General features: G+C 46.3%; 4 protein-coding genes across 4 annotated transcripts; all 4 read left to right on the top strand.

Annotated features, from left to right (window-relative positions):
- Window positions 1–3,082: 3,082 nt before the first annotated feature.
- On the top strand, window positions 3,083–7,488 carry LOC105698598. Its single transcript, XM_012422975.1, has 5 exons — window positions 3,083–3,088; window positions 3,721–4,494; window positions 4,606–5,383; window positions 5,995–6,477; window positions 6,830–7,488. Exons 1-5 carry the CDS (start codon window positions 3,083–3,085, stop codon window positions 7,486–7,488), a joined length of 2,700 nt encoding a protein of 899 aa, XP_012278398.1.
- A 1,303-nt stretch (window positions 7,489–8,791) lies between these two features.
- On the top strand, window positions 8,792–11,033 carry LOC105698597. Its single transcript, XM_012422974.2, has 5 exons — window positions 8,792–8,831; window positions 8,901–9,140; window positions 9,222–9,418; window positions 10,626–10,863; window positions 10,941–11,033. Exons 1-5 carry the CDS (start codon window positions 8,814–8,816, stop codon window positions 11,031–11,033), a joined length of 786 nt encoding a protein of 261 aa, XP_012278397.1. The 5' UTR covers window positions 8,792–8,813.
- Window positions 11,034–14,516: 3,483 nt separating this feature from the next.
- On the top strand, window positions 14,517–20,456 carry LOC105698596. The gene is made up of 7 exons (XM_012422973.1): window positions 14,517–14,528; window positions 14,985–15,055; window positions 15,149–15,324; window positions 15,427–15,742; window positions 19,445–19,496; window positions 19,577–20,039; window positions 20,146–20,456. Exons 1-7 carry the CDS (start codon window positions 14,517–14,519, stop codon window positions 20,454–20,456), a joined length of 1,401 nt encoding a protein of 466 aa, XP_012278396.1.
- Window positions 20,457–22,644: 2,188 nt separating this feature from the next.
- On the top strand, window positions 22,645–23,913 carry LOC105698595 (proline-rich protein 4-like). Its single transcript, XM_023433254.1, has 5 exons — window positions 22,645–22,656; window positions 22,874–23,009; window positions 23,181–23,309; window positions 23,510–23,619; window positions 23,725–23,913. The coding sequence occupies exons 1-5, from the start codon at window positions 22,645–22,647 to the stop codon at window positions 23,911–23,913; spliced, it is 576 nt and encodes a 191-aa protein (XP_023289022.1).
- Window positions 23,914–25,773: the final 1,860 nt, after the last annotated feature.

Genomic DNA, 25,773 nt, shown 5'->3' with positions numbered 1-25,773 from the left:
CTTTGATACATATATATAATTAATCTGAGTGGGATACATCTCTTGGTAGAATTTCAATTTCATTTTTATTTCAAGGAAGCTCTGCAACTTTCCTCCCGGAGCTATTCAAAATTAGAGGAGTTTTCAGAAAATTTCGATCCTTAAAATGAGGATCTCTAAAACATACATATAATTCATCTGAGCATGATGATCTTTTGGTAGAGTTTTAATTTCATTTTTATTTCAAGGAAGCTCTGCAACTTTCCTCCCGGAGCTATTCAAAATTAGAGGAGTTTTCAGAAAATTTCGATCCTTAAAATGAGGATCTCTAAAACATACATATAATTCATCTGAGCATGATGATCTCTTGGTAAAATTTTTATTTCATTTTTATTTCAAGGAAGCTCTGCAACGGAGCTATTCAAAATTAGAGGAGTTTTCAGAAAATTTCGATCCTTAAAATGAGGATCTTCAAAACATGCATATAATTCATTTGGGATGCCTAACATGGTAAAATTTTAATTTCACAATTCTCTCTTCAGTCCTTTGAAGTTCCTTTTTTGGACATTTCCCTTCCTTGAATTGAAAATTCAAATTCAAACAATAGGAATTATTAGGAAGAAAAATCGGCCAGGTACGTTAGAAATGAAACATCTGACTTGAAGATTGTATTTCTTATCCATTGTTATCGTTTCACTGTAAATATGAATAATTAACTGAAAGAATAACTCAGAAAAACTGACGAAAACGTTTAGATAAATTGTATTGATACGAAGCCACCAAGACGAATGTGGCTATTAATTTATTGTGAAAAAGGTATCTTACTATCCTTTTTATAACTTACATACGCTACCATAAGAAGTTGTACTTAAAAAGATACATTAGAAACTATTAGGAAAAAAATGATCTTCATTTGAGCCTCGGATGAAGGAGCGCCGCCATGAGCACTCATCAGGCGTCCATTGATTTCTATCGGGCAAAAACTGAACTCCAAGCAAAGAGAGCTACACCTGTTCCCTCGGCAACTAATAATACTCATTACCGGAATGTCCCTTACCGTCTCCAGCGGAGTGTGAAACCGACGAGGCTCGCTTTAGCGCGATATTTGTCGAGCATTCTGCGCACTCGAGCGCGGAATGTGTTCGCATTTCTTCGAGCGGATTTCCGAGACATGTCGGATCTATTTGTCGAAGGTGAAGGTGAAATCGGGTCCGACGAAGGATTTCCAAGTAAAACGGCGGGCGATCTTCTTGCCGGCGAGATATTTATCAATGATCGAGTCACGATTCACCGATCGGTTCATTCAGCCTCCTTGCTGGACCGAGATTCATCCGCAGCTGCGTGAGAAATGGGAATAAAAATCCGCATTGCGTCTCGGCATAAAGAAGAGCCTCGATGGGGTGAAAGTGCTGATTGGTTAGATTTTACGAGCAACGCTTTTTTCATACACCGTGGCACTCGCCGGAGGACGAGCAATTCTGCTGGAACAACTTCCAGTCGCCGTGCCAGGAGACGCTCAGCACGGCGAGCACCTTGAAAACCGTGCAGAAAGCCGGCTCGGTTCTTCGTTTTTCTGAAAAGGAGCAAAACACCGCCGCAGATCGGACACGGTTTTCACAGGGATCCTCGGAAAGAATCGGTCTATCGGAACCGGGCCCTGAAAGCGAATTTGCGAGGCAGAAAAATTCCCTCTTTCTCTCCCGAAGAAATCCACTTTGGAATTCCTCGGCCACCTCGAGTGGGGGATTATTTCTGAGGAATCGGCTCCCCCCAGGTGGGTCTTTTCCGTGTCTGGGGATGTAGACGCTGATTCTCTACAAAATCACGCCCCGGATTTTTCTCCCACGTCGCAAGAACGGAGAAATTGTTAACAACTTGGAAAAGAAGGTTGTCGTACTCACCTCGAACTCGCACGTCGCACGCCGGGCGTGCAATGCTTCTGTAATTATCGCCGTTTCTTCCAATCGCGATCGAGAAAAATGATTTTGATATGGGGACTGCGTTGCCGATCAGGAAATAGGCCATTGTTCCTCCACTCAGTGTCGCGGGAAAATGTGATCCAGGATTTTTGCCTCGATTTCTTGCAGCATCCGCTGCCGAGGAAAAACGCTGACACCTAAGTGAGGAAGGAGACAAATTTGTAAATTATTTTGCAAGACTAATGCAATTGCAAAGTCTCCGCGGTATTTACGAATTTCATTTAAATTTCCCAACTGCTCCGCTTATTTTGTTTCAAAAATTGTTACTCCACTTTAGCATCACCCTTCCAGGATCCTGACTTACCTAGTCATTCCTAAATCACTCATAGCAACGGAGTAATATTTATTTACCCTCTTCAAGATTTATAATTATTAGTGGGTAGTCTAACACTGAAATATATCTTTCTGCATTTAAAAATATTCCCTAATTAATTTGCAGTATTTATATGTCTTCTGTAATTTCTACTCCAGTTCAGTATTACTCTTCCAGCATCCTAACCTAGCTAGTCACTTCTGAATCACTCATAGAGACGATATAATATTTATTTACCCTCTTCAGGATTTATAATTATTACTGGGTAGTCTAACACTGAAATGATATCTTTCCGGAATTGAAAATATTACGGGACATTAAATCATCGAGGGAGTTTATGGACCCTAGTGCCATTATCCGGTGCATCCATGGGTGGAGGATCCAAGGAGGGAGCTGGATCGCGATCGATCGAGATTTCCGCCGGACTCCGATCGAGCATTGTGTCAGCGGAACAAAATCCCGAGTTTGAAATAAAATACCAGCGTTACATAGGTATTACTAGGTCGATTGGAACGTCTCGGTTGGACTCTCTCGGCTCGTGCATCTAGCAGCTCCTTCTTCACGGCTGAACGAGTCGTCCTCAGGGCGGAGTAAGAAGGCAGGCATTTGACGTGCCGACCAGCCATCGGCGAGAGGCGAAGAGATTTAACTCGGTTTTTCTCCTGGCCGAGTCTTTTTGCCGCTTTTAGAAAAGTGTGATCCGTTCCGTTGTCCCGCATCAGTTGCCTCGGAATATAAAGGACCGCGGAATATCCGCGGCAGGCAGTCAAGAGCGATCTTTGGTGTCTTTCTGGCGGACCGGATTGGTACCATGTTGGTACGTTCAAGGAAGGAAAGGTCCTTCGACCCCCTGTAATGAGACCGACCTCGAGACGCGTCTCCTACGAGGGCTTCCGTGGTCCTAGTGCGGCTCCGATAACCTTATCACCGAGGAAGTTACCTTGCGGGTCTCATCGGTTATCGTGGATCTTCCGGTCTTCCGAGGATCTGGGGCGAGTTCCCTCGAGCAGGATCCTCCGTGGCTGAAACGTCGATTGCGTGACAAATTGCAGTGATTACGGTCGCGGAGGGGGCAGAATTGCCGGTTGATGGATCCGACCGGCAGCTAATGTGAAAATCATTCGTGATCGGCTGACTGGACCTGAAGTGCCCACAAAACTGCCCTAATTCTTTCTAGATCGCCGACATAGTGCCGGTTTTCGAAAATTTATTATACGTTCTTTTTAAATCAGGATATCAGAGAAGGATTAACGTTGTTGGCTAGGGCTCGAGTCTCGGAGGAGGGGGATTTTTATTTCTTTCTCTTTGTTCTTTACAGAACTTTGTACTTCATGTAAAATACCAAGATAGGGGATAGGAAAGTGTAAAGTTCTGTCAGAGAAAAAAAAATAGTAGCGGGTCTGTCGGGCTATGCAGGATTATTTTAATACTTAATCTGGTGTATTGCAGATTCGCTGCCTCTGTCTAACACTCGCGACATCGACGCTGGGCTTCTCATCGTTTCCAGGGGCGCCGACGACGTACTCACCATTGAGGCCATCCCTGGACAAGACCAAACGCGGTGTCATTGAAATTGGTCCAAGGACCAGTTCCTGGGCCAGTTATGGGTCGTCTCCAAAATCCGGTCCGGAGTATTCGTCCTCTCTAGCCCAGGACGCGCCATCATCGTCGCTCTCCGCGTCTTCGAGTTCGGCTTCCGAATACCCCAATGTCAAGAACTCCAATCTTGGAAGTCCTTACTACGAACGAGTGCAAGCTTTCCACGGAGTCAGCCAACAGCCAGTTTCTAGTTATGGGTCTAGCCAACAATTAGCTAATTACGGATCCAGTCAACAACCTGCTTCTAGCTACGGATCTAGCCAACAACCAACATCCAACTACGGATCTAGCCAACAACCTACATCCAACTACGGAGCTAGCCAACAACCAACATTCAACTACGGATCCAACCAACAGGGGTCCAATCGAGGGGACTATTATGCGGTACCGAGTAGAGGCTCCGGATCTCAGGGGGGTCCAGGAACCAGCAGCTACCAAGCTCCAACCTCCCAGGGTGGACCGGGTCTCAGCGGCTACCAAACCTCCCCCAAGCACCTGGTGAAACAGGTCCACGGGACTACTGGTTTGGGCAATTCGCACCTGAGCACCCCACACTACGACACCTACGTCAATTCCCCGACTACGTTGAAGGTCGCCGCTGATGGAGCCCATCATTCACCTCAGGTGAACTCCCTGCTCATGAAAAGATGTCTGAATCTGAAATTGTTTGGGAATTAATGGAAGGGTCTGATATAAAGTTTAATGAGTTATGAGAACGGTGATCCTCTTTTCTAGGAGAAGGCATCCAGCGATGGCCCTTCGCCCAGCTACGGGAGTCCCTCGTTCTCCAGCTTCTCCAGCCACCCTTCAGGGGCCTACTCTTTTGGGGGTAGCCCTCTTTACACCTCAGCCACGCATCTACATCACGCAGGTCCAGCCCCGATCTACAAGTACGCCTACCCCAGGAACTCTGAGCTCTCGCACACGTACGCTCCTCGTCATCAGAACGCCGCCAACTTCGCGGCCACCAATCTGAACTCTCATTACTCGGGGCTGCCGACCGTGGAGTTCAATGGAAAGAAGATCTCCCTGCCGATCCTGCAGCTGCAGAGCTCCCAGAGCATGCCGTCCTTTGTCCAGGCGATCGAGGCCCAGCCCGTGATCCTGGGCTCTGGTCTGGACTTCCAGCCCGACCTGGCCTTCGACTACAACTTCAAGCATAGCTCACCACCTCAAACCAGGTCTGCGCCCGTTATCAGGGCTGATAGCACCTTCAATCGGGCTCAGGTGCTACCTGTGCATACCGCCAGGAGCACACCTGAGTTCCCGCAGTACCAAGGCGCCAGAGTAGGCGCTTTCCCGTCTTTCGGCTACGATCGACCCATAGGCCAGTATCAGGCTCTGACTTCGCAGCCACAACTGCACTTTACCAACGCCAATCAACCTGCTGCCACTCACCAGGTCATCAACGCGAACCCCAACGCGGAGATTAGAGAGGACGTGGAGATCATCAAGAAGAAGAAGCCCCATTCGCCACCTCGACACGACGAGGAGGAGGATCAGAGGAATGATGGTGAGGTCCTGTTTCAGAATGATTCTTCCCAGGTCGCAGGTTCATCTCATTATGAAATAGATGGCGCCAGAAATTGGGATGTTCATAGATTCTCGAGTTAAGATGATGTACCGACGAACCTAACCGGCACTCTATATGTCGTTTTGGTAGAATGATTATAGAGACATCGAAGTCAAACTCGAGAAATTCCTTGGGCACTTCATTTTAAATACTTCAATCGTTCCATGACATCTATTTCATTTAATGGAAAGTATATTTTTGCCCCAAGAAAACTTACGATGATTTTCGGGGCTATGGGTAATTTTCGATTACTGTCCTGATTTAAATTGTAGGGAATAGTTCCTGCCCCTCTCAATTGTTACTCTGGGGTCTTCTATGAGTGAATAACGGCAAAATATGTGATCAGGACCCCAGTCTAAGTTAAACACAATTCTCTTAATGCAGTTTTTTAGTATCAGCGCCTTTGTAATTGTGTAGTCAAATTTCAGACAAATCGATTGGCGTACCTATAAAAAAGAAGTGTAGCCGTGAAATTTGGTCATCACCGATCAGCGAAAATTACCTTTGACGTCACTTTAAAGATGCATTCTGTACACGCGTGATTTTTTCAGGATACTCCCCAGCTAATAAGGACTACGGTCGCCAGGAGGAATCCTCCCGTCCCAGCAAGTTCCCGAAGACGGAGTACAAATCTCCCAAGTCTTTCCCTTTCAAGTCCTACGACGAGAAGTTCGGCAAGTTCTCGAAGGCTGCCTTCGAGGGTAGCTTTCCCAGCAGGCAGTTTTCCAAGTTCCGTCGCATGCACACATCCGGAGAAGAGGAGAACGACCACGACGGGAGACCCTCTAAGTACCATTCGGACTATGCGCACCCGAAGTCACAACAGGCGAAGAAGACGTCGGAGGAGCATCCCGAAACCGAAGAGGAGGACGACGACGAAGAGTACGAGGGAGAGTCTCAGAGGCACGAGCAGGAAGATGACGCGGAAGAAGAGGAAGAGGAGTCGGCACCCAAGTCCAAGGCCTACAGGGACTATGGAAGAGAGTTCGAGAAGGAGTTCGAGGAGTCCTACAGGAGGGAACTTCCGAGGAACAGTACGTAGATGTCCCCACAAATGCAGAACAAATTCTTGAGGGTTATCTAGGGACAAACAATATACATTTACATAGTAAACCGTGCACAGATTTGTATTTTTATACACACATACCAAGAATATTCTTAAGAACACGTCCGGAAGGTTATGGGGTCATTGTAGTCGACTAAGCAGATTTGGCTGAGACAAATGTATCATGTCTTACAGGCGAGGCTATACTTTGTATTTGATATGAGCCAATCCGATCTGATTCGATAAGGGCAAAATGTGTCCACGTCTATGAGAATATGATTTTTTCTCCGTCGGATCTGGTCATAACCATAACGCATATCTAAAAGCGATACTTCTTGCAGAGTACGAGCACGTGAAAGAAGTGCCGGACATTGACGAATCGTCGTACACCTCCAATAAGAAGACATCCGGTACTCAGGACTCGCCCAGGTCGTCGAGGAGTAGCTCCGACGACAGATCGGACAGCTCGGAGGAGTCCGAGGAGCAACATGGAACCAAGCACTCGCCGAAGAAAATCAAATCGCCGAAGTACCCCTCCTACGAGGACTACGTAGGTCACGGGACCAGCGAGAACTCGAAGAAGTCGCCTAAGATCGTCCACGAAGACTCCTACGGGTACCAGAAGCCGGAGGAGAAGAGCTACACGAAATACGTGAAGGACGACGACGGCAATGAGAAGTACTCCAATGTGCAGAAGGGCCCCAAGGGCGATTCCTACCGCCATTCGACCAAGTCGTCCTTCAAGTCGGCATCCCCGAAGAAGGGCGACAACGGGTCCTACGAATCCGGCGATTCCTATTCCTTCTCGTCAGGAAACAGCTGGGAGTCCAACAAGAAACCCACCCAGAAGTCCGACTCCTCCGGAAACGCGAGCAGCACCGTCAGCTCCAGCGTACCTACACACCCTGAAGGGGAAAGCTCGTCAGCGTCAGCGGAAAGTCGAACCAACCCACGATACATACCCACCGAGATCGTCCTCCGGGATCTCATAGGGATCTAGACAAAGTTCCCGGGAAAACTGGGCCGTCGTTCCGGTTCATTTTGTAGGGTAAATGTATTTCGTAGCTTTGCGTCGTTGCTGAAGAAGGTAATGGCCGGATGAAGTCCCTGCTGGTACCTTGACGTGGCGAAACGGAAGCGAGGTGGAGAACCTACTTGGGACTTCTTCGAGGATTAGTCATGTTTCTTCGAGTTCGGCAACTCCAGAGTTCCAAGTCTTTTCGGGATTGGCGCCTAATCGCCGCTCGGTGGGTCCTGGAGGATAAATTTGGGATTTAAAAGACGGAGATGAGAGGAATTTCCTGTCTTTCTGGCGCGCTGCGGTCCGCACGAATAGTTGTAATTAAGTTATAAGCATTAAGTTTGAATTGTGGATTTTCATAATGTAACGAAGAATCTTCAGGCAACCGTTGCCCTTGGAACGCTTCCTTCCTTATCGTCCTCCACATTTTCCATAAATTAAATTGTTACAGTTAATAAAATAACATTATTTCTGCGTTTTTGCCACCTTTCTTGATCATCTTGAAAATTCCTGCAAGTATCTCATAGTAATCCTGAATTTATAGGCAAGAGTTTTTCTCTTATCAGGACGAAATAGCGGCGGCTTTTATTTTTAATTTAAACGGAAATCCACTCTGAAAGGTTCCAGTCGGAATTAATCTAACTTTCATGAACAATTCTACTCAATTTAAAAGTGGAATAAAAAGTCCCTTGATTTATCACCCAAATACCACGCCAGAAAGAATAAAAAACAGTGTCAGAGAATTCATATAACATCTATTTGAAAATGTCCACTGCACCGATATTCTGTTTTATTTCGTACCCTCACCTGTTGCACCTGTCAGAACGTCTAGCCAAGACTGCGCCTGTTGCGGAACTTTTTCAAACCAATTAGAATGCTCCCACGTACTATCCAGGGCCAAATTTTCCGGGAGCAACGACCGATTTCCAATCAATTCCTGAAGAATCGATTCCATTCAGCGGTGGAGTCGCACCGAATCCAGAAAGCCGGAAGTACGTGACGGGAGCCGCCCTCGCGAGATGATTTCCTGAAATTCTGCAGAGATAACAGGAGAGATAGCGTCCGGTTTAGGACTGAAATTGCGCTTCCAGAAATGGCCGTCGCCATAATTGAACGTCGCCCAATCGTCATTACGAGACCCCAAGACCCGCAATCAATGTCCTACGTGCGCTCACTTTTTCCCGCAGTCTTAATGGTCCTTATTAATTCGCCGATTATGTTTTCCTCTCCATGTCGCAACCTGTATATATACCGACCTGCAGGAGTCCCTAGAGCATCAGTACCATCGACGAGAATTCAACAAGATGAAGATCGCATGTGTGGTAATTTTCGGATGCAACGAAGCCCCAACATTCAAACTTGAGCGGTTTACTTGCAACGTCGTCTTCTAGGTGGCTTTGACTTGCGCCCTGGCTGCTGTTGGCGCAGACCAGGAGCTGATGCCCAAGCAAAAGAGAGGAGTGGCGCTTTTCGGGCAACATGGATTCGACGCTTTCGGTGCTGGTCCAAGTTTTGGGTCCTCAGGATGGGCACCGAACAACTTCGCACCTCTGGGATGGGGACCATCACCTTCTTCCGACCTCGCTCTAGGACAGATCCAGCTTCAAGCTACGCATAACGTCGCCGTCCAGGTACCTATATGTTTACATTTAGTCCTTTGGATACCTTCGTCTAGGATTTCCTACAAATCCATACGTGCCTTCGTGGTCCAGGCGCTGAAGGACTCCTCACCCATCACTCCTGGGATCGCCTATCCCCCGGAAGTCGTCAGAGCCGTCCAGCAGGCCAAGGAAGCCAACCACAACGTTCTGGTAGCTCAGCATCGCGTCGGCGAAGCGAAACAAGCTGCACTTCTTCAGCAAAAAATCGCCCTGGCCAAGGAGGCAGCGGCTCGCGAAGCTACTCAAAGGTATCTCAACGACGACGCCGGTTTTTCTGTCTGCAACGCACGCAGAAAGATTTCCACTGAAAATGGTCTCGATCTCCGGCAGTTTGCACATAAAGTATACGTACAACAAGCACGCAACATTTACTCAACCACGCAAGGCACTTGAAACAAATGCCTGATCTATGCGCGTAGATATACGCAAGTACTTAACTTCATTTCATGCTTCTTGAAGTATTTTCTGAGAGCTGAGTGCATGCGTCTGGTGTGCACCCTGCCATGCAGAAAACATATCGTAGTACTTATTTTTCAATGTGAAGCACTTAATGCAAATGTACAATAATCACGCACACCGGGCTTGCACCATATTTGTTGCCGAGATGTTCTTTGAGAAAGGCGATCTCTTCATGTGGCAATTAATCCGAGATAATAATAAAATACGTTAATGGACTCATCCTTGTGATGTTGATCACACAAGTGTTGGCAATTTTAAGCTCGCTGAGGAATTACTAAATGTCCACACGTTTTCTTCTTGTTCTACAGAGTCTCAGAGTACTTTCAGATTGTTTGGGTAAACGAAGTTCAACGAAGGCAAAGCGCACACTACAAGGACTCCGTTTTTCCTGAATAAACTCTATATTGTCCTTCGTTTGTAATGATGAACGCCGAATTTCGAGTAAACGGTGAACACATTAAGTTCTGCTAACTTGCAATGAGCATTGTCTAGTGGTGAATTGCATCGCTCCGCAAGTGCTTGCAATTTGCGCAAATATACGGTACATGCGCTTGAAGCATGCAATACTCCTACATATTTGTGTACATCTACGTACACAGGACAGATACTTGTTTCACCCAGTGCTGTGTATGGGGAAGCAAATTTGACGTGCTTGCTTTGGTATGAGACTTGACTTAATTTGAAATTTCCATGAGGAATGCTAATGTAGGGTTACCTTCATGATGAATGAGGAATAATAATATGGGGTTAACTTCCATTCTGTCAAATTTCCAGGAGAAATGTTAATATAGGGTTACTTGCATGATGAATGAGGAATATTAATATGGGCTTAACTTCCATTCTATCGAATTTTCGGGAGAAATGTTCATATAAGATTACCTTCATGATGAATGATAAATGAGGAATTAATATGGGGTTAACTTCCATTCCATCGAATTTCCGGGATAAATGTTAATATAGAGGTAACTTCTATTTACCCGCTGACTACTCTTCTAGGTCTGAAGAGATCTCGGCGCATGCGCAGGCTGATGCTCGCGCCAGTGCTCAGCAGTTGGTGGCTCTTCAGCAAAAGCTGGCCACCCTGAAGGAAGCCGTTGCAGCTGCACAGAGGGTTGCCGCGGCAAGGGAGGCAGCTGCAGCTGCAGCTATCCAGAGAAATGCTGCAGACACGGCTGCAGAATTACGAAAGCAGGACGTCGACAAGCAGATCACTCGCAGCGAGGAGGAAGCCAAGGTTCGTCGCTTCCCGGAGCAGCTCGACCAACCCGACTAACCTGAATCACCTGGAATCTGGTCCTGCTTCTGTTTCAGGAGAAGGACATTATCGCCGCAAAGCAGAACGCCATTGCGAACGCATTACAGAATGCTGCGTCGGAGAAATCATCCTACCATCCCTGGGGGTAGGAAAGTTACATCAAGTCCCAGCCCTCCAGCTGGTGGAGTGAATTACACGGTGTCCGCCGTCTTCAGGAACGAACTTGGCTCCGTCTTGCTGAAATTGCTGGTTCTCCAAGGGACTAATTCCCCTACGGCTGATTTGGCTACCAACAACAGGAGAGTGTCGGCCCCACTCAGTAATTCCCACTCCATGAGTTACTCTATTTAGGTTTTAGTTTATGGGATGTATTTTGTACTCACTAACATTCTGATATGTTTTAATGTCATGTTATCCTCTCTTGTAAGCTCCTTGTTACGAATAAACCACGTTTCGCACACGACTATATCCTGTTCCTTTATTTCTTGGACGAGGTAGAAGGTTCATATGTTGTTTCGGTAAGTCCAACCGCGAAAGAGGAATTGTTTCAACCTTTAAAAATTTAAGTTTATACTCTTAGATTTCAGTGTCTTCTTGTCATATCTTGTCGTGGAAGCTCTTTGTTGGGAATAAACCAGGTTCCTTTGAGAGCTGATGAAGTAAAGCTCTGCCAAACTATTTCAGTAGCTCTGGACGCGTAAGAGGGACCGGAAGGAGGCAACGCCATTATCTGAGCATTATTTCTTTCTTTGCTCTTTATTCCGAACAAATCACGTTTCTTTGTTCACTCGATGATGTGGATCTCTTCTAATTTCGTTTGTTAGATCTGGACGCGTAAGAGGAACCGGAAGGAGATGACATTGTCCTAGAATGAAAGTAATAGGTAGTGAAAGTATCGAGATCGCTGAGACTCGTTCCCAGCAAGACGGAGAGCAACCCAGGAAGAAGTAAGGTCAGTGTCCAGTTACGTGCAACACGAAGCCCACCTCGCAGGCTACATCCGGTGCAGCGACTGGACGTTGCCGAAGAGGTAGCTTCCTGCCCCCCGGTCTTTTTTCGAGGACCCTTTCACTTGGTCTCTGGTGTCCGTCTCTCTCTTTGACCAGGCCAATTTTTAGAAACGCGAAAAGTCAAGGAAACGATCGATTTGCGGTCGTCCTTAGCCCGAACGTAAGCGGAATCAGGGTCCGGGAGAAAACGTCGAATCAATGACTCGAAGATGGCTGGGTTACACCCTTTGATTCCCGAGAGAAGTAGACAGCGTTTCTTGCAGCCACTTGTTCGATAAAATTCCTGTAATAAAATTGCTGGACGTCCTCCGCTCAATTTCCGGCTCCGGACCCTGTTACATTTTTTCCCCCAGAGATTTTTCTCCCCTGAACGAAAGCGACTCTGCTCCATGTTTCCCCGACGGGATTTACGAGGTACCCAGAAAGTGGGCATTCTTCGAAAAATGCAGAACAAACTGCAGGGGTAAAAAGGGATAAAGAAAGGCGGGCCATTTGAATCTATACGACTTCGCTTCCGGGAAGCGGATGGCACTTTGGAAAGCAGCAGATCACCGATACCTCTTCTTCTTATATCTTCCCTTTCCGTAAAGGGGAAAATCGCTCGCTTCGATTGAATCGACGAGCCTCGAATGACATTTATTTTTTAACCGGGCTATTAATGGCGAAATTCCCCGGGGAATAAATTAAAGACGGGGGGAGGAGGGAATCCGCTGACCTGCGGATAATTCGTAAATCTAGAAACCTGAATCGATCTCGAGGAAAAGAAAGTCCCGGCAAAAATTAGAGAGCCATGTCTCGAACGTGGCGTCGCCATTGGTCCCCATGTGTCGCGGATCCTTTCAACTTTATTTAAACGAAGGAGCTTTCTCGGAGAATTCAATTTCGCCGAGCTCAAAGCATCGGCGACGGGACTCTGGAAGACCTTCGAAATAGATTCTCGATAAACGCATCGCTCGAGTGATGCGGTCGTTACATTAAATGAGCACTCCACCTTTCACACTGTACCGGATGGTACTTTCATTCCGTGGTCTTTTTGGCTCGGTTTGCTCCTTTTACCTTCTCTTTCGCTACCTTTATTTACTCTACTTTCTTCCTGCGATCTTCCCCACTCTCCCTGATCATCCTGGAGCTGGGTAGATTCCGCCATCGCTGCACTTGGCTGCTCAAAAATCTCCACGTCGATTCCGGCCTGGATTATCGACTGCGACCTTGACACTTATGCAACGACAAGCATTACTGAATATTCCGGTATTGCGCTGAATGTAAAATGATTCAATAAACCAGTGCAACCACAATTTTATAGTCTTTCTCCCGTTTATTGATTAAACCGCCGATACAATGCCGGTTAAAAATGTACATTGTCTCTTTTTAACACTTCTTTTAACATTGAGTATACCATGTTGAAGGCTGCAAGTTGAACTTCTTCCTTGTTCGAGTTTAAGAGTCAAGCTTGCTACGCTTTTTCGAGAAACGAGGGCACTTACGTCCAAGAGGAGCATAAACCAGGTTTATTGTGTACAAATCCCCATTTTCAGGCTTCCAAGTACTCTCCGTGAACCTAAACATTTAAATTGAATTTACGGAAGAGGAATAGATAATATCTTTACAAAAAGCTCCTTTGGCGTAGAAAGAAAATGACGATTCAATGCCAATACGACCTTCGTCTGAAAAATTACAAAAAATTCAGAAAGAATTGTATTTAGGGCTCTTCAGGGTCATCGACGGCGAAGAGAGGACTCGCCACTGTCCAGCTGGTTTTTCATCTCAAATGGACTCCATCTATGAAGAAAAGCTTCGTCGGAAGAGGAAAGCGCGTCCAGGGGCAAAGCGACTTCTCCGTGCACTCCATGACGAACGTTGAGAACGTTCTCCAAGTTCCTCTTCAAGAATTCCCTGAAGTTCCTCTTCAGGGTCCCTAGGGCCTCTAGAGTGGATGAAAGCCGACCGATCCGTTCCTTCCGTGAGCTTTTCATCCCAAGAATCGAGACCGAAAGTTAGAGACAGAGTCGAGTCTCATTGGGTCATGGATCGTCCGATTTTTCTCGCGGGTTGGATCCATGTTGGTATTTTCTTCCCTGCAACGTCTCGTTTCCTTCGTCTTCAGTCCTGGGATTCCTTCTTCTTTGGTCAATCTGATTGCCCAGCCCAAATGGAGGGTATCCCCATTCACGAAGGAAAGGGGGAAGAACTTTCATCGACACGCCAGGAGCGGACCGACTTCTCCGTGCACTCCACTGTGAACGTTCACCGCGTTCTTCGAGTCCCCCTTCAAGAATCCCCTGAAGTTCCTCTTTAGGGTCCCTAGGGCCTCTAGAGTGGATGAAAGCCGGCCGATCCGTTCCTTCCGCGAGCTTTTCATCCCAGTAATCGAGACCTACGGTCGGATGCAGTGTCGAATCTCTCTGGGTCTCGGATCTCCCGATTCGTCTCGCGAATCGGATCCATGTTGGCGTCGTGCCGTCCACGCCGGTCCGGTTTCCGAGAGGCGCCGATCACCAGACCAGGAGAGGGAGAAAGTGATACACCTATAAAAACGAGCGATCCATTGCCCGAGACCCGTAGTGTCCCATTGGCTGTCCAAGCACTTAAATTAATAACATTGTCGCCCAGAACGAGCAAAACATGCTCCTGCCGGTGAGTACGGGGGAGATTTTCCCCGGGCCGGAAGGAAGTGCCGGCTTTGTAGGCGCACAATGGCGAAAGCCGATCGAGATACCAACAGTCCTCGATCCGATCGGACGAGAGGAGCACTCGGGGAAGGACCGTTCACGTGGAGTCGGTTAGAAAGGACCTGCGTGATCGCGATCGACAGATTTTTCCCGGTTTTACGGGTGATTTTTATCGACCGTCGCGTCGGCCGGAACGTGAAATTAGAACCGGGGAACCTCGGAGGATCCCGACCACTGATAAGGACACCCACCAAAGAAACGTCTCGTTCTTGCCCCGACTTTTTTTCTTCCTCGTGTTACGCCTTCTTCAGGGAAAGTGGACCCAACCATTAAGGCCGAGATAATTTAGATAATTACCCCGTCACTGTGACTCCATTTTTTATGTCCCTAGCCTCTTTAACGACCGTATCTGAATTTTTAGATCGTGGTTGCCTGCTTTGTGGGAACTACTCTGGCCTCTGACGAGTACGGCAGTGCTGGAGGATGGGAGGGGTGAGTTTATCAAACCTGAAAATATTAATACTAATGGTTATAATATCAGTAATATTATTAATATCGTATACTTACGAAATACCCGTTCTCCAGGCTGGGTGATTCCGGCTACCATGGTGGAGGCCACGGTCTAGGAAATGGCCTCGATCATGGTCTTGGCCATGGTCTTGGTGGCGGTCACGTCCAGCACCAGTACGCCCATGCGGTGCAGATCGGCCAACACATTGAAGTGACGAAACCAGTACCGGTGCCGGTCTACAAAGACATCGGTGAGCATCCATCATCCCCTTTTCTCTGATTACCTTCCACGGTCAAAGACCGATTTCTAAGGTCCAAGGGAGTTTCATGAAAAATTTGACCATTTTTTCCAGGGGTCCCCGTAGCTCAGCCGGTGGCCATTCCGGTTCCGCATCCGGTCGCCATCGGCGTGCCACAGCCGTATCCGGTCCATGTTCCGGTGGCCCAACCGGTCGCAATTCCGGTCGTCAAAACGATCGCGGTTCCGGTCGAAAAGAGGGTGCCCTACCCTGTCGAGAAGATCATCCCTGTTCCTGTGGAAAAACACATCCCGATTCCCGTGGAAAAGCATATCCCCGTTCCCGTGGAAAAGCCTTATCCGATCCACGTGCCGATTTACAAGCACATCTTCCACAGGGTCAAGAGTCATGGCCATGGGTGGTCGCATTAGTTGGTAGTTAACTGCTCAATCAAATTCGATCTCCTCGGCGGAGGATCGATAGACTGATTTTTAATTCATGGTTTTCAGTTTTAGAATTTTCTTCATTTTTCTCTCTCCGAGTTTTGTCTCGCGAACGATGCTGGAGATGTTAAAGTTAACTTTGAGGTCTTGAGTTTGAGTTTTCCAGTCGACTTTTGTCATGTTTCTTGATTTTCTACGAGCTGTATCCGCCGTGCCATTATGAGGAGGGAGCTAGTGATTCGCATTAGTCTTCGTAAACTCCTTGTTAAGTTTTCTTCACTTTGCGTTAAGAGATGTGTATATATAGAAATGTTATGTTTCCTCCGTGAAATAAAACCACTAAGTCAACGAGACGAACTTTTCCTTTCATTTGAGACCAGCTCCTAATCTTCCTGGAGACGGCGATAAAGTCCGGCGATAGGTTTCGACGAGTACCGCTCCCTGCAAATCTGCATAATAAACCATGCACAGGCGATGAATAATAAATTCACAGGCGGTAGAGGCTTTTTGTCGGAACACCCGAGAGCTCCACTTTTCCTTTCCTTCAATTCTAGGTTTAATTGCACCTTGATAAGCCCGAGACCGATAGTTAAATCATTACATCCACGATATGGAGATCTCCATTTTTCCTATTATTCGATCCAGGATTGAATAATTAATTTTCTTCTCGCGTTATTAATTACCGTAATAAGGAACCCCAGTTATTAGACTGATACCTTATGCCTCTGCTTCGTAAAGCTTCCTTCTTCGGGCTCTAAAGTGTTAATAGTCAGTTTTTACCGTACGTACTTTCTACACGGAATGAACGCGTATGTCGGTGCAATGATCCCAGATCTACTTGCAGCTTCGAGAGAATTCACGTTTACATAATCCCGCGGTCAAGTTCCTGAAAAGTTTATCCGGTCGCTCTTTTAATAACAAGTCTTTAGGCAGTTAATTGCAGCGACAAGACTGGAGGAAGAATCCCTTTGCGTGAAGAACTTGGAAATAAGGTCGCGATTGTTCGCCTTCTTATTTCCCTTGGCATTATAAGAGAGCCTGGTGATGTTGAACGCCTCGTAATCGTTACGAAGTTTATGTACAGTTGATGATGCAGATTTATAGGAAGAAGTTGTGGGTGGCTTTCCACCGGGGTATTCACCTGGGATATTACGACCATGAATCATGCCAACGTAGATGCTGCTCTCCTTTCTTAGCAGCCCCCTTTATATGCATGATGAACTTCGTACTCGGCTTTAAATTACCGCTCCCCGAGGATCGAAGGATTCCTTATTTATTCAAATTGTCCGAAGCGCGGGAATATCTCTTCCGAAGTGACAATGAATTCACGGGCGTAATAAATGGTAACCGAGGAGAGAAGTTCGCGTTAAAATAAGTCGAGCAAAGCCCCCCGCGATGGAGATATTAAAATGAAATTAAGGACGACCGCTTTTGAGGGGATGTCGTGGCGCCTCGATTGTTATTAACTTATGGAAATATCCCGAGGAAGTGGACCGCTTTTTTACAGAGGTACGTATCCAGGCGAACTCGACCCTGAATGGGGACGACTCCTTTCCTCTCTGCATCTTCTCTTCAAGATCGCTTTGAGATGGACCCTCGGACTCGGTTCCAAGGACCGCTTCCTGGGGTCGAAAGTTCCTCCGAATGCGATTTTGAGAGGGAAATGCACTTTTCATAACTGCGAAGGAAAGTCCGTCGGCTCGCCTATGGAGATCCCCTCTCAGGGGGGATCGTTTCTTCTTAATTGCCGCAATCTTGCGATTGCTAATTAGATGGTAAGTGCTGCCTACGGAACGTGGTCTTGAGAGCACACTCGTTATGCTCTCTCCACATGGATTGGAACATGTCTTCTGAAAAACGACCGATATAAGACCGTCTGATTTGCGAGTGGATTCATCCTTCCTGCCAGTTTATGATTTAATATGAACAGGAAAAATTCATACGCGAAGGAAATGCCACTTCTTCCAGAAATTCCGGAAAATCAGGCCGCTAGGAGTAGACTTTTGATTTTTGACAAAGCAGGGTATTACTTTTTTTTTAAATGAAAATTGTTATGGCACGGTAGGACGTGAAAATTCGCATGTTATGCGAAATATACCTGCGAAATGACCGATGTGTGGCCGTCTAATTCGCAAGTGTATTAGTCCTTTCGGTCGATGTATGAATTAACATGACTGGGAAAAATTCATACGCAAAGAAAATGCCACGACTTCAGTAAATTCAGAAAAATCAGGCTGCTAGGAGTTGATTCGTGAGTTTTGACAAAGCAGGGTATTAGTCCTTTTCGAAATGAAAATTCTTATGGAACGGTAGGACATGAAAATTCGCATGTTACGCGAAATATACCTGAGAAATGACCGATGTGTGGCCGTCTAATTCGCTAGTGTATTCGTCCTTTCGGTCGATGTATGAATTATCATGAACAGGATAAATTCGCACGCGAAGAAAATCGCATCTTCCAGAAATTCCGGAAAATCAGGCCGCTAAGAGTAGACTTTTGATTTTTGACAAAGCAGGGTATTACTTTTTTTTTTAATGAAAATTCTTATGGCACGGTAGGATGTGAAAATTCGCATGTTATGCGAAATATACCTGCGGAATGACCGATGTATGGCTGTCTAATTCGCAAGTGTATTCGTCCTTTCGGTCGATGTATGAATTATCATGAGCAGGATAAATTCATACGCGAAGAAACATCTTCCAGAAATTCCGGAAAATCAGGCCGCTAGGAGTAGACTTTTGATTTTTGACAAAGCAGGGTAATAGTCCTTTTCGAAATGAAAGAAGAATTTAGCGAAGTTGACATCGAAACCCCCGGCTATAAAGATTGGTATTTATCAGTACAAGTATTATATTATAGAAACAATAAATAAATATTTCCCTTAGCGTTAGTGGGTTATTCTGTCAGAATAATTAAGAATAACCAATAATATCGGATAATTCCCTGAAAATTAGAAGTTTCTCTTAGATGCGCACGGCGACCAGGCACCGATTCTTTGTCTTCATTTTTCCTTGGAAATTCGCGTCCGATTGAAAACGGGCCATGGTGCCTCGGGAACTTCTCCTGGCAGCTTCTTCTGGGCGAGGTGATCTCCTCTAAGTGGAATCTTCAAGGTAACTCGGTCCAAGTCACGCGATCGCGACCGGCAAGAAAGCCGAGGGAGGAGCCTCGGTCAAGGGAAAGAAGCACGTCATGCAAGGGGAAGTAATAGGACCGAGTTACAGAAGAAAAGAGCCGAATCACCGAATCGGAGTTACCGAATCGAGACCGGCAAAAGTCAAGAACGGTAAAAGCCGAGGAGCAAACGGTTACCGGTGAATGCACATATCCATACAGAACCGAAGAAACGTGCGAATTCAATGTCGAGGCGAAGGGAAACAGTTGTCAAGTATCGGAGCATTCGAAATTCCGTGGAGGAAAGACATGACTTTGCCTAGCCCCGGTACGCTCACTCTGACCTGAAAAAGAATTGACCTTCGTGGTCCCACCCCCACACGTATGAGATATGGACAATAATTTTTATGGGACTGGCCTCGCGGCCCGGGAAAAGTGTTGGCTGGCTCGCGGTCGGATTCCCGGGGGAAAATCCGGACAAAACGAATTCGGCGACAGTGAAAGGCTGCTCGGTATATTAAGACGAGAAATGGGCGAAGATGTATCAGTTCTAGGAGAGACCTTCTTTCACCAGCAGCTGCACGGTGCACATATTCAATCCCACGTGGCTTGCCATGTACAGAATCGTGAGTAACGGGGGATTTCGAATTACGGCGAATCTTTTGCCGAAAAATGTATGGGGAGGTACTTACCGGACGATTTTCAGGCCCTTCTTTCCCTGGTGTCCCTGAGCACGGCTTACCCCATAGTGGTGCACGATCATGGCGGCCAGTTCCTCCTGTCCAGCGGCTTCGGCTTGGGGATGCAGATCGACAGATCGGACCACGAAAGTATAGGCAGCTCCGGCGGCGAGGGCTATGGCAGCTATGGCGGCTATGGCGACTATGGAGGCCATGGGGGATATGAGAGCTCAGGAGGTGACGAGTCCCAGTCATCGGGTTTCGGAGCTGGAGGCCACCAGGGTTCCTATGGGGGCTCCTACGGGGGTTCCTATGGGAATTCCTATGGGTCCTTCGACAGCTACGGCGGAGGCCACGGCGAAAACGAGATCGGCCATGGTGGAGGAGGGATCAACCTCGATGGAGGCCAGAGCTACATCCACAGTGTTCCAGTATCCGAACACGTCGAAGTCACCAAGCCCGTGGCGGTGCCGGTGTACAAAGAGATAGGTAAGTGCCCGGGCCTCTTCTTAGATCAGGTGCTCAGGTGGACCCTGACGAGCTCTTCCGATCACCTGAAATCGGTGCCAGGTCTTCATCGATGATCTCGTTCCAGGGGTACCTGTTCCTCATCCAGTGAAGATCAACGTGCCTCATCCCGTCGCGGTTGGCGTTCCTCAACCATACCCAGTGGCGGTTCCAGTTCCTCATCCGGTGCCCATCCAGGTGGTGAAGACAGTAGCGGTCCCGGTGGAGAAGAAGGTTCCCTACGCGGTGGAGAAACACATCCCCGTGCCCGTTGAGAAACCAGTACCCATCCACATCGAAAAACACATCCCCGTTCCCGTGGTCAAGCCCTACCCCATCCGCATCCCTGTCTACAAGACCATCTACCACCACGCGAAGAGTCACCACCAGCACCACTAGGGTAGGAGCCGGAGATGTTCCCCGACCAGGAAACAGGAGGAACCCGGTCATCGTCTTCAGGGAACCCGAAGAATAGAAACATCGCGACGTACACCTTGAGGAACGGAGGGACCCCGGATACCTCGGCTTGCCTTGACACCGGAGAAAGTCCTCGAAAAACGGCGCAGCGGCTCCACTCTCGTTCCCGTTGTTATTGTTTTGTGTATATATCTATATATATCTCGTTCTACCGTAGATTCGCTGCGACTCCTTTTTTATACATGTTGTGTTTTCTAAATAAAACCAAAAAGTTCGTTGAGACGAGTCGTTCATCTCTCGGAGAAAGTCCAGGCAGGGCGGAGCTTCACGAAGGAGCCGAGGACGCTGTTGAAAAATCCTATGCCGATGGAACTGGAACGGCTTTTCCGGAGCTGATCGAGGGTAATGGACCGTGGACGATGGGCACTATCGGGTGTGTCCGATGTAGATGTCCAGATTCGCCTCCGTTTATTCCTGCTCCCCTCAGGGTGGGATTTGTTCCTCCAGTCGCACCTTCGGGTGGTCTGCGAAGTGCATCGCACTTTCATTACCTGACATGAACAAACGAGAAGAAAGTACACGAGATATCGATTGCAAATTCGCGTCCTGGTTTTTCTCTCGTTTTTCTCTTGTTTCTCCACACCCATGGTAAAATGGGAAAAAAGGCACCTTGTGTGTTTTTTTGGTGCGTGGCTTTTTTCTCGGAGATTTGAAAGGAGCTAGGCTTTTGTTAATCCGTGTTTTTTTAATATTCCGCGGCGATGAGCAAATCTCGAGGGGAGGCTTACATGCGTTACGAAAAATTTGACGTTTTTTCGCCAGGAGATGACCGCTCGAGAAAAGGCGAGCCGGTTTAATCGCCGAATCGAAAGAAGGAAATGAAAGTGAAAATTGCTCTTCGGGTGCTGTTTGTGCGTGGCTTTCTATCTACTTCCTTTTTCACTTTTTCCACACCCTTTCACGCCGTGCAGGTGGGGATCATGCGAGGGTGGAAAAACGCCGTAGGAAGTACAGGCGGTAGGAAACCAGTCAGACGTGGGCTGTCATTGTTTTGCGAACCGCAATTGATATTTATAGTGCCCCCAGTCGGACATTAATTACCGGACGTCTTTCTCTCCGCCCCGTTCATACTCCGAGAGAGGCAAGTCGACCAATCCTCCCACAGGAGACTGAAACGATTTTCGAAAAGGAAACGCACCTTCTTTTACGTCCTCATTGTCGGACTTTACATCGCGTTTAACCATCCCATTCCTTGTGCCACTCAAACTTCCCAGAATGCAAATGAAGTTTAATCCACTGCCGACGCGTGATTACTTCTAACGTGATGTACATGCCATGATTTTCCTTATTAGGGAAATACCCCATATTCGAGGAATTTCGTGTGATTTGACGGGTAATTACCAATCCGGCGGTTTCCTCGGCGGGAAAATTACCTCGCAGAACTTTGCAATGCTTCCTTATGAAGGAAAATTCACTTCCTACATGCGTACACTCAAATTGCATTTTCCATGCTGACGGAAGAAACTTCTGTGGCCATTTTTATGTTTCAGAATTGAAAGTATGTTTTGTTTATTTAACATGCATCGCTCGGCATGATGTTGAAGAGAAACGTAGGAGAGAAACATTTGAATCCATGTGTCAAGAATGATCATTTTTGGATGAGAATCCTCCTCCACGTAAGGTGCAAAAATCGGACAGCAAAGAATTTCATCGATTAAGAAAATTCTATAGTAAACTTTCATAATTTCGATTTGAAAATACGTTTTTCATTTATTAAGGGTGCATCAATCATCATGTAGATTGTGACAGAAGAGAAATGTAGGAAAGGAAAATTTGCATCCGCAATGTGGGAAAAGAATGTTCTTGGGTGAGAGTATTCCTCCATGTAAGGTACCAAAATCGGGCAGCAAAGAATTTCATCAACTAAGGAAAGGCGGAAGTCGAGTGAAGCAGCTAGGTGTGATTGCACAAGAGTAGCACCACCACCGTGGTGACAAACGGAATAAAGTGGCGGGCCCGGTGAAGGTGTAGGATTGTACTTTACAGGTAAGTGGGGTTGGTGTTCTTTAACATGAAGAGTAGGGTATATAAGTGACCGGATCAGGTTTCGATGCCCGAGTTATCCACCGTAGAGTTCCCGAGGGACATTTGGGCACCAGGTGCGAGGACCATGAGGACATTCGTACGTAAAAGAAGGATAAGAAGGACCTAAGGCGGTGATAACGAAATCGACCCAGCAGGGAAACAGGTTACGAAAGAAACGCGCCAAGACCACGGTGGCCAAATTCGGTTTCCGTTTTTCCGTAGCCATTTTTCACCCCGCGTGTCATGACAGATAGAAGGCTTAGGTCGGTCGAAAGGATTAGAAGAAAATATCAGAGTCTGTCAATGTGTTCAAGGTCCTCGTTTTGTGCCTCGTCGGACACTGCTATGCCTCGTTCTGGAGTTTCGATGGTCACGGGGGTGGATTGACTTTGGGGGAGATCTCCCTGGACCATCATCACGACCTGCCTGCCATTTCTCTAGGAGAGCATGGTTCGATTATTCTAAATATATTTCTCCAAGAAGGATCAGAATTATCTGACACTCAATGGGCTTAACTTCGTCCCCGCCAATTTTGGTCGCCATCAACCCCTCTAAGTGCTCGTTCCTTCGACATAGCTATAATCGATGACGATTGATTTGACATCGATTTTCCAAATCCAGGACACGAGCTCACCCCGTTGGAGTCCGTGGACCATGGGTGGCATGGGTGGCAAGGAGGGTGGGATGAGCAGATCAGCATCGGCCATGCTGGCCATGGGATCAAAGTCATCCCCGTGGTGAAACATATTGGTGAGGAACTGGACCTCAAAGTTCTCCTCCAATTTTTTGATTTTTTATCCCCGCTGGTTTACCTGTACGAATGATCAAGGAATTCAGACAGACTCTACGATTTATTTCTTCATTATTTCTTAATTAACCTGAATACCTGAATAATTCAGGTTAACGCGAGATGGTAACGTGTCACGAAGAAACGTAATGAATTCCCCCAGGTATTCCAGTGGTGAAGGAAGTCGAGATCAAGATTCCGCATCCAGTGGTGCAAACCGTACCACAACCGTATCCGGTCGCCGTTCCGGTTCCGCAGCCCGTTCCTTACGAGGTAAATTTGTCAATGTGCTCCATTCTTGTCCAAGTCTCAAAAAACGTCCGCAACAAAGTCTCTGCGAGGAATTTAATTGAGAGTGTTTCTTCTCCTTCGATCCAGGTAATTAAACCGGTGTTCACCAAGGTGGAGAAGAAGGTACCGACACCTGTGGAGAAGATTATCCCTGTCAAAGTGGAGAAGCCAGTACCTTTCAAGGTGTACAAACACATCCCGGTACCTGTCGAAAAGCCTGTACCAATCAAGATACCTGTGTACAAAACGGTCTACCACAAGAGCGGATGGCACTGATCGCATTTCCGAAATACCCAAACATTATTCTACTCAACACGGAGAAAAAGAAATTGGCTTATTGAACGACTTCCTTTGATCGACTACATCCGGTTAATCTCAAAAAAACGCTCTTATTAAGTGAACCGAAATTTTTTTCACTTTCTCGAATTCATTCGCTTCGATTTAACCGTTTCCGTTAAATCGCTTTGCTAATTGTCGAATATATTTCAGTCAATCAAGCCCAAATGTTTCGGTTAAAAGTACCAAAGTACTACAACATTTCATGTGATCTATTACGATATCGAACGTAATTAACCAAACGTTACGAACCAAAGAATTTTGTCATACCAGTCGAATACTTATCCACGTGATAATTGTATTCAGTGGTTAAACAAAAATTGTATCTATTCAACCAAGTATTTTTCTCTGTGAATTATCTCTGATTAACGTCTCTTGTAAATTGTTTCACCTTAATTGTAGGTACGGCAGTCTGTTCTTATAGAGATGTGAATTAGATGTCAATTATTTATCGCGCACCGTTCCAATGGAAGGGGTCTTTGTCGAGTTAGCCGAAATAATCGATGTTATTTAACAATGTCATGTAAATACAAGGCGTTACGTAGCCCCGGTAAGAGTAAGGTTGGGCTATTGTGCGATTAAATTATTTTATCACCTGTTAAGCCGCAGCTTTATTTCCTCATACCTGCGATCGGGCCGTGAAAGTTTGAACCTGCGGAAGCCGGAACAAGAGTCGGGGAATATTTTATTACGCGTCAATTATTCCTCTCCGCAAAAATGTACTTTACGCCCTGGAAGAAAGACAAGTGCCTCTTACCATCTCGAAACATCTGCGAACGCCAACGGGACCGCTTTACAAACGGCTTCAGACGAGCGTTTGCATCACTTCTGCGAAAGCAACAATGGCCGACCGAGTGTATTATTACTCCTGAAAAAGCCAATGATACCGCCACGTATCTGCATTTCACCGACGGCGTAAAAAACGCGGATTCCAGAAGTGAAACGTGGTGGCAAATGATTGCGAATGATTGCGCGCCTTCCTTCTTTTATCCGCTTTATCTGACAATAGACTCTGCTGCTCGGTTTATGACCAGCGCAATGTCACGTGACGGGATCGACGATCGTTTTTTGGGAAGCCGAAAGAAAGGGAGAAATTTCCATTCCCCCACTTCGGCGAAATATATTTCGTTCCTGCACATTCGAAATGATTTATAAATCGTATCGAATGTGCAGGAATGATTTATAAATTATTTCGAATGTGCAGGAATGATTTATAAATCATTTCGAATGTGCAGGAATGATTTATAAATTCGAATGTGCAGGAATGATTTATAAATTATTTCGAATGTGCAGGAATGATTTATACATTATTTCGAATGTGCAGGAATTATTTATAAATTATTTCGAATATGCAGGAATGATTTATAAATCATTTTGAATGTACAGGAATAATTTATAAATCGTTTTGAATGTGGAAGAATGATTTATAAATCGTTTCGAATGTGCAGGAATGATTTATAAATCATTTCGAATGTGCAGCAATGATTTATAAATCATTTCGAATGTGCAGGAATGATTTATAAATCATTTCGAATGTGCAGGAATGATTTATAAATCGTTTCGAATGTGCAGGAATGATTTATAAATTATTTCGAATGTGCAGAAATGATTTATAAATCATTTCGAATGTGCAGGAATGAATGATCGCAATTTAAAGTTTATTGTCTAATTTTCTTTTTCGGTGAAATTAGAAGTGCAGATCGATTAATTACTCGGAAATTCACTCTAAGGGAGGTGCAATGGACGTGTTAAATTATTTGCAACTAACAGTGGCTGATTACTGAATCGATCACGCACGTC

This window comes from Orussus abietinus, unplaced genomic scaffold (genome assembly GCF_000612105.2).
Source record: "Orussus abietinus isolate OABI.00-Male unplaced genomic scaffold, Oabi_2.0 scaffold31, whole genome shotgun sequence".
In the NCBI taxonomy this organism is placed as follows: domain Eukaryota; kingdom Metazoa; phylum Arthropoda; class Insecta; order Hymenoptera; family Orussidae; genus Orussus; species Orussus abietinus.
The sequence above is the reverse complement of the archived record's forward strand: the minus strand, read 5'-3'. Positions and strand labels throughout refer to the sequence as shown.